This window comes from Haliaeetus leucocephalus, unplaced genomic scaffold (genome assembly GCF_000737465.1).
Source record: "Haliaeetus leucocephalus isolate CR32 unplaced genomic scaffold, Haliaeetus_leucocephalus-4.0 Scaffold802, whole genome shotgun sequence".
Taxonomy (NCBI): Eukaryota; Metazoa; Chordata; class Aves; order Accipitriformes; family Accipitridae; genus Haliaeetus; species Haliaeetus leucocephalus.
Window position 1 is genome coordinate 3,550,053 of NW_010973238.1, and position 8,830 is coordinate 3,558,882.

General features: G+C 43.0%; 1 protein-coding gene across 1 annotated transcript; it reads right to left on the reverse strand.

Moving 5' to 3' along the window:
- Nucleotides 1-1,364: 1,364 nt before the first annotated feature.
- Nucleotides 1,365-8,793, reverse strand: PUS1 (pseudouridylate synthase 1). Its single transcript, XM_010581723.1, has 5 exons — nucleotides 8,323-8,793; nucleotides 6,678-6,815; nucleotides 5,853-5,955; nucleotides 4,887-5,584; nucleotides 1,365-2,461 (listed from the first exon to the last, which is right to left on the reverse strand). The coding sequence occupies exons 1-5, from the start codon at nucleotides 8,536-8,538 to the stop codon at nucleotides 2,411-2,413; spliced, it is 1,206 nt and encodes a 401-aa protein (XP_010580025.1). The 5' UTR covers nucleotides 8,539-8,793; the 3' UTR covers nucleotides 1,365-2,410.
- Between the last annotated feature and the right edge of the window lie 37 nt (nucleotides 8,794-8,830).

Sequence of the window (8,830 nt, forward strand, 5' to 3'; positions counted from 1 at the left end):
CGCGGCCACGGCGGCAGCCGCCCTTCGCCCCGCCCCGCCGGGCGCTAAGCGATACCATTCCCCTCTCACCTTGGGGGGGGAATAACCCCCCCCACACCCGCAGAGAGGGCGTGAGCCGCCGAGCTCGGCGCATGCGCGAAGCCCGGGTGGTGGAGGCGGGGGGGGGAAGGCCTCCTCCTGAATGGCGGCGTTAGGTCAAATTCGGGCAGCCGCAAAGAATCTCCATCTCCCCTGAAAGGGAGCCTGTCCCCTCAGGCGGCTCGCAAGCCGCGTCCCAGAGCCTGCCCGGGCTCTGGAGTCAAAGGGGCCCGTCGTAGCCCTGCTGCAGCCTGCGCCTGTCCCCGCGGGCCTCTGCCCACCGCTGCGGCCTTCTGCGTCCTGCAGAGCGCTCACCTTTTATTTTCTCCCCCGTAACACCGCTTAGTGCTGCGCCCTTCCAGAGCCTGCTTTAGAATTCAGGCCACCTCCGTATCTTTCATTTTTTTTTATCCGGCTCCTGCAACGAAACCGGAGCTGAAATACCAAATTAATAAGCCCCTTGAAATAAAACAGCGCACATACCAAGAGGTAAGAAAGATCCCTTCTTTTATTATGATTTTGTTTTCTCCAAAGGCCATAAGTAGAAGTTCTCGTTGATTTCAACTGAGACACATGTCAGTTTGGGGGCCTTTATTTTAAGTAAATAAAGGGTTTTTTTTCAGATTGAAAGGGATAGAAGGATAGAGCTTTGGATAGAAGACTAATGCAGATTAGGTCAGTAGTATGCATAAGTAAGGGATATAAATTAAAATCTACCTAGAGTCCCTCACCAGAACACTTTTACACACTTGCTCTCATAAAATAGAGCGAGGCCTTCACAATAAAATAAAAAGCTGTAATTAAAACCCAGATAAAATAAACAAGCAAATCCTTTTTTTAAGGAGAGCTGTGCTCTGGAAAAAAAAAACAAGAAAAAAACATTTCAGAAGGAGCCATAACATTAGACCCTTTGGCCAGAAACCACTGAATGAAGGAGCAAACAGTTGACTGCTCATTTTCAGTAACTACCACATTACAAAGTCTCCACACGGACCCCAGCTACGGAACCGGATCAAGCACTTGTATGAATACCAGAATGCTTGGAGAGTCTTGTTCCACCCCTTCCGAAAGTGTTCTACAGGCAGGGAGGGCAGGAGAGCTGCTGCCTTTACTTGGTTTTTCTTCCACCACCTCCACAGAGGGTTGGAAACAAGAACCAGAAGTCAAACCACAGTTGGGGAAAGGAGAGCAAGAACCCCAAAACACAGAAAACTAAAGTCGATTACCAAAGGGAGACAGTCATCAGACACGTGCTTCCCACGTCATTGCACACATTCCTCTATTCTGACTTGATTAAAGCCCAGAGGAGGGCAGCACCATTCCTTTCAAGCATGCTAAGTGATTCAATCCCAAATATAGCAGATGGATAGATAGTTTCCACTAAAACCAGAAATACTAAACCAGTAGCAACACATTTAGTGATCCACCACAGGCAGTGCTAGAACGTTCATGGCTGCACACGTTGAACTGCAGTCCTAACAATTAATTTACATCTTCTCCTCACATCTCAACTACAGGTGTGTGAAACAACACCTCAGGCAGTAAAGGCCCAATTACACAGGTAGCTGCAGATGTATATTCTTGAGTCCGCCCAAGCATGCAGGCAATACTGGGAGGATGACATGTCCCAAAGAAAAGGTCTCACCTTGAAATATATGGTTCAGTCCACGTTCCAAAATTAAGACCTCTCACTGAGTAAGGAATAATTTCTTTTAGACTTGCAAAGCTTTAGAAAACACAGAAAATGTGTTTCAATGCCAAAAGAATTCACAGCGTCAGCATGATAATGAGTTCCTAACCCATTCATGTTATTCCCCAGGGAAGTCACAGACAACATGGAAAATAAAAGGGTAATAGTGTTTAGAGATCAGGTTAAGTAAAGGTGAAGAAAGTAATAATTAAAAAAAATAAAATCAAAAGTTCATGGAGTCATAACTTCATAATAATAATCAAAAAAGAGTGTATTAAAATGTTTTGCCCTATCTTTTTTAGAGATTATACATACTTAAAATACTATTTTCCAGGTAAACATATAATAAAAACATTATTCAAATAGCAATTAAGATATCTCACATTACAAGATTCTTTTAGAAAGCTTTCTCGTTACACCATTTTCAAGTATACCAGTCAGGTCAATCAGTCAGTGGTATAAAAAGCTTTTACTTTTTCTACTGCATTGTTTTCCCCATGCAGTTTCTCCTGGGCATCCAGTTCTTGTTCTGCAAGCACACAGTCCCCTGCTTTACGGGATTCTTGGATTTAGAAAGGCCACTTTTTTGTAGACAAAGGGAACTGCAAGCAGTAAGGGTCCCAGGTCCAGCCACTTACTGGCTCAGTCGGAATCATCATCACAACCATCACTGCCTTCAAGATCGCTGCTGTTCTGTAAAGTAAAATGGAAAATAGTTTGTATTTCATTTACATCTAGAGACTGACCTAAATCAGAGACATTGACTTTAAACATCTCCAAAAGTATAAGAAAATGGGGCTAGATCCCAACTTCATGTCTTAGACCCATCTATTGTAACAAACTTATGTGATGGTAAATGATGCTTCTTGGAACAAAAAAATTGTACATTGGACTACTCACCAGCAGAAGAAATTTCTTCTCATTTATATTTAGAACTGCACGATTACATCTGGCAGTATATAGGAAACTTAAAAGTGGGATAATAGCATGAAATGCTGATGTTTAAAATAAATGCAGGTGAGACAAGTTAACAAGTGCTTTTTTCATGCAAGTCCTTCCAAAGCTGTTTGCTACATCGTCTAAAGCCAGATTTGAGAATTTTATTTGTCTGCTGCAGAGAATTTATATCAAAACTGTATTAGACATATGCAAGGGCTCACCGATACTTGTTTAAAAATTAAGTCAGTTGTACAAAGCAGTATTAGGGAAATACAAATGTTAGCAACTTAGAAAGGAAACCGAAGTCTGAGTTCTTAACTGGGAGCCACTCCTTCAGGAGTAAGTCAATATGCTGCAATAAATTAGGGAGGTTTTTTGAAGCAAGTATTTTGACTGATATGATTGGCAACAAAGGATTTTATAAAGAAAGGCTAACATGACAATATGCCTGTAGTTACTCCTTTTTTTCCTCACCACCACTTGCTGAAAACATGTAAACCTCCAAATCCCATGAATTTAACATTGACAATTTAATATCCTACTACAAAAAAAAAATTCTGAGAGATTTAGACAGTTGCCTTTGTAACAGCAAGCACAGCTTATTGAAGTGCCAACAGCCTGCAAAATCTCAAAGGAGTCTGTCATACCATCCTTTATTTATCCTTCTCCAGACAGCTTGTTCTAACTATGATGCCAAAACTGTATTTGGTCAAGTTCATCCAAAGCAAGCAGACCTGCCTCCTACTAGCAATACATCAGTGATTTTGAACCTGTCAGCAGTAAGTCCTGTCAACATTATCATCAAGACCCCTGAGCCGGATAAGGACTCTGCACCATATGGTCTCTTTGGGTCCCCTTTAACCAAACTCATGTGGCATTTGTCATAACGTCCTGTCACAGATGTCCTCATACAGCAGTATACTTCAGAAAAACAATTACCACAAGTACAAAAATAACCCTGAGAAATTTCTGGTATTTTGCTTGTACTATTCAACATGGCTGTAAATTTTATTTTATATGTTGAAACTCTTTCTCATACTCAAAAAAAAATGGCAGAGACAGGATTAAACCTAACGTTCTTCAGAGCAGGATGATTACCTGCACAACATAAAGCTAATGTTAAGGACTCCATTAAGTGAAAAAAGGTCATTATTTTCTTCTGAGTTGCACTACACAGAAGTTTTAGCCCTGCCCATCACTCATCCTTCGAGGATCTGCCAGCCCTCTGACCAAGAAAATTTGAATTACATGTAGAACTGTAAGGTTCTTCAGGTCACCAAGTCCAATGCCCCACTCAAGCAGAGCTTGCTTCAAAGTTAGATCGGATTGATCAGGGACTTGTCCAATCAAACACTGCTGTATTTTAAGTCACTTCAGTGGTTGTCAGTTTAAAGAAATACTTTGTGAGTTTGACTCAAGCTTCCTCGTGTGGTTTCCAACCTCCTTCTAGCATGCCCCAAACATCTTTCAGCTCTTTTCTTGTGAGGCTATTCTACATCTCAACCAGAAAAAAAATTTAACTTAAATTGAAATTTTCTTTTTATTAAAAACGTATTCTACACCTTTGTTTTACTGCAACTTACAGCCAACAGCATTCCTACTGTCAGAAATCAGATTCCGCCATATCCTGTTTCACTCAGTAGTTGTTCTGATGACCCATTTTGAGCTCATGGCAGATTTACTTTAAAAAGCTGGTCCTAAATTCCACACCCCCCCCACCCCCCCCACCCCCGATTCCAAACCTTATCTAGCGAACAGGGCATTACACAAAATGAGAATTAGCCCAAAATCATAGAATACAAAAAGCCAGCAGGTATTTAAAGATAAATTGTCAACCTGAAAACTAGTCTCTCAAACAGCTTCACAATAGCAAAGGCTGGTAACATGTCCACAATTTCTGTTGCCAGTTTATGATTCTGCAGATTGGCCTGTGCTTTAAAGCATTCCTTCCTCCCTCCCTCCCTCATCTGCCCCATGCAAAACCCTGCAAAAATAACACTCTGTACAGTTCATTCCACTATCATCAAGTGCACAAAGACAGAAAAGATAACACACATTTCATACTCCAGATGACTGTCATCTTCCACGGCACATTCACAGAAAACAAAAACGTTACTAAGGGAAGGGCCACTTCAACTTGACAGCTTCCATTTGATAAAATAATAGCTTCAATCATTACCTTTGAATTTTTGTTGTTAGCTTGCATCCCAACAGCAGAAGAGTTGAAGTCATGAATGGAGAGGGTGTTTAGCCAGTTTGCCATGGATTTCTCCTCCCTTTCTGTGTTGATAATGGTAGGATAGATATACTGCTCTTTGAAAACAGCAATCTTCTCCTCCTCCTCTGTCCACTCCAGTGGCTCATGCAGCCCATCATTTCCAAAACGTCTGTTGTATTTTTCAAAGTGTACTCTTTCCAAGACCAACCCAAGTCCTGGGGCTTTGGGGACATCTACTTTCTCCTCTCCCCAGCTGCGCTCTATGATAGACTCAGCAGCATAACCTTTCACAATAGCTATCACCAGCCCAATCATCTTCCTTATTTGGTGCATCATGAAACTCTGACCTTTCACTCTGATCACTGCAAATTCCATGTTTTCCCTCACAAACGGCTCTCCACAGTACATCTCCATTATGTACCGCTTGGCACTGGGGTCCCTGGGTCCCTTCTGAGATGTGAAGTTGTGGAAGTTGTGTGTTCCTTTATAGCATGCAAGCAGTTTATTGACTTTTGCAAGGGTCTCTTTGTCCAGTCGATAAACCTCTTCTTGCACATCGTGGTCTTTATGGGCAAAGGCAAATGTTGGCAGCATGTAAGAGTAGGTTCTGGCATCACATTTGTTCTTGGAGTTGAATCCTCCAGTGACTCTCTTCAGACCTTGTTTTAAAAGTGACATTAGGTTTTTGAATCGGTAGGTTAAAACCTGATTGTGATCTCACCCCTACCAATAAGAATATTTTTCAAGTAAAATACAATCAAAAGATAACTTATTTTATAGGACCCTAATTTCAAACTAAGGGAAACATACAGATTTATGTTAAAACTAAACTGCTTATGAGTAAAATTATAATGGTAAGGGAGAGACCTTCTGCAGGAAAAAGCTGCTCTTTGAAAACATTTTCTCTGCCCATTCCAGTATCCTTACCCAGAATTCTGATGTGAGAAGGAAGATGGTTATTGATCTTTTCTAAGATGTCATCTATTAGCCTGACCTTTAGCGACACAATCTGTCCAGCTGCAGACACACCCTATAAAAACCATAAAACACACAAACACATAATTATGTACCTTGGAAGGTCTGGGATAGCACTTGCAGAATTGAAACAGCTGAAGAACAAGTTTATTCCTTTTTCTCACTGGTTATTTCAGGCTGAAGCGAGGCAAAGGCAAGGCCACAGGCAGAAATCCAAGTCGGAGTACTCCTGGAAGACCTGCTGGTGCTGTATAGCCATACAGCACCATAGCAGTCTTAGACAGCAGAACACTGCACTCCCTTCCATGCCATCGCACTCTATTTGACTGCTATTAAGTACAGCACCAACTGAAAAGAAATTACTTATACATAAGATCAGCCACGAACTCCAGTTCAGACTCAGAATCCCACTGTGGCAGGCTTAAAAACAACTGAGATGCAGCTAAACTCTCAAGCACCGCATCAACCAGGCAGCAACAACAATGAGAAGCAGCAGCAGGAAGTTGGGAGGCTGAAGCAGATGAATGTGACAGAAACACAAAGCTTAGGTATGAAGCACCAGCTTTACAAATACCATCTAATCAATATCCTGCGCTTTCTAAATATTTGCTTGCTCTTAAGTTTAGTAGTGGATGAAAGGAGAAGTTTCAAGCAGCATTAACTGTGAATAGTATTTGCTATTGGATCTCACTCTAGAGAACGCTTTACCAGTCAATCCCCGTAGCACTGGCAGGGGTGCACCAGAGTTTATGAGAGCACAGGCCCTAACCAACCTACCTTATCTGTTCGAGCACACCGTTGAAAAGACATTTTCTTCATATCTTCCCCATGGTTTTCTGGGATACAGCCTGATTGAACGAGGGCAGATACTAAGTCATCTTCAATTGTCTTGAACTGCGAAGATCCCACGTTTCTCTAAAAGAGGATATATAGTAAAAATAAGAACAAAGAGTAATAATTGGATAACTGAAGATGACAACTGAAAAATTTTGTTAATCAAACATTGCTGTGAAATTCTTTAAAAGTCTTCCCTTCACAGCCCTAAAAGCACTGCCATTCTCTAACAAGACTAACTATACTCTACCAGAGTGTGTTAATGAAATGTCTACATTCTGATTTACTTTTGACTGTTATTGCAAGTAAAGGATCATTTCTAATTTCACTGTGCAATACTTCCGCAATGGAGTTTTTTGAGGATTCCTTCAACTGCATGAAACAACACCAATGAAACACTGTTTCAGTGCCTGCAAGTTCACAGCTGCTGCTCAAAACCTAGCCTCTGCAAATTCTGTTTCTAAAAATTAGCTGGGGTTCTTTTGCTCAGTTCACCTGAGCTATTGTGTAACGCAGACTATGGTTTTCTCCAGTGACTTCTGCACTCAACTCACAGATGAGCTTAACAGAAACGCACAGCCTTGTGTGTAAGGCTGCAAAGCACACACCCTTGACACGTACCATTCAATTACAAGAGCAGTAAAGTTGATAGGCACTTATACGGATGTGCCCACAAGCATAAGGTTTACTGTTGCTGAACAAATCTACTTTGCTGCATAAGCATGAAAGACTCCCTTCCCTGTCTGTATGCAATCTTATCAATTATCCCGTGGAGCTTTTAAAGTACGCCTCAAGAGTGTGTATGAGGCTTGCAGTACGCCGAGAGGAGCAGCAGATGGAGCAAGATCATCCCCTTGCTGCCAATACTGTGTGCAGCAAGACCGTCCCTGCACTGGCAGGTCTGGTGCTGGGGCTATGCTCAAATGCTGGTGCTGTAACAAAGCAACATCCCTTTTCTTCCACATACAAACATAGAAGTCTTGCAACAGTTTTCCTGTTTCTAAACTGCTACAAGCCACCCCATTAGAGTGCATCAGAAAAAGGAGGATTTAAAACGTCTTCAGGTACCAGGTAATCTTTTTAAAAGTACAAGAGACAGCAACATAGATGCAAATTTGTTTCATTCAAATACTCAGCCCAGTTCTCCGGAATCTGCGTGTATGGTGAGACAACTTGAGGTCTAACCTAAAAGAAACTTAGCCCAACTGCTTTGAAAAGTAAAGCTTCAACCACAAGCTGGAGCACTGGTGAAAAGGGGATCACTACACAGCGCTTCAGGTTTTGACAGAACTGCAGAGCCCGTGCTTTTAGTCTCCTCAAGAGCCTTCTCTGCAGCAGTTTTTGAAAGATCTTCTGCTGAAGCTCTATACTAAAGGCAGACTCACTAGAATCACCAAGTAGCAGAGATGTACCACTGACTTTTTTTTATTCAAGTTACTACCGAGCCGTGTGAATCCAGGCATGCACTGTTCCTGCCCTGGCTTTTCAAGCTGCAACTGCTTCCCTACTCAGTCATGATGACTACAGTTATAAACCTAACAGACTTCAGAAAAAAAAGCTGGCCACGTTGTTTTGCCAAACCACGTACTTGCATCCCATGGTAGCCTTTCCCTGAATATGCCATCAACAACACAATCTTCCTTTTGGGTGACTTTTTACTCTGATCCTCCGTGTCTTCCTCATCCGCATCTCTCTTCAACCTTTTATTTTGATGTCCGTTTTCTTCTAGCCTTTCAACCACCTCACTGCTGCTGTTCAGTCTCTTCGCCGGGCTGGCAACCGCCGCTCTCAAATCCTCAGCCATTGTGAGAACCTGCAAGGGACAGGACAGCAGAGAGGAGTCGGCAAGAAGCTGAGGCAAAAAGCGACCGCTCCATCCCGCGGAGCAGCAGAGGGGGGCACCCAGGGCTGTTGAACAAGCTGCGGGCAGGAAGGTCGCCCGCCCCCCGCTCCCTCCTAGGCCGCGTCGCCTCCCCCACGGCAGCCGCCGTCCGCCGAAGGAGAAGGGAAGCCGGGCCTGCACGGCCTGGCCCGCACGGCAGCCCGGCGGGCCTGCCAGGAAGACCGGCGTGCCGAGGAGGAGGAGGAGGCGGCGG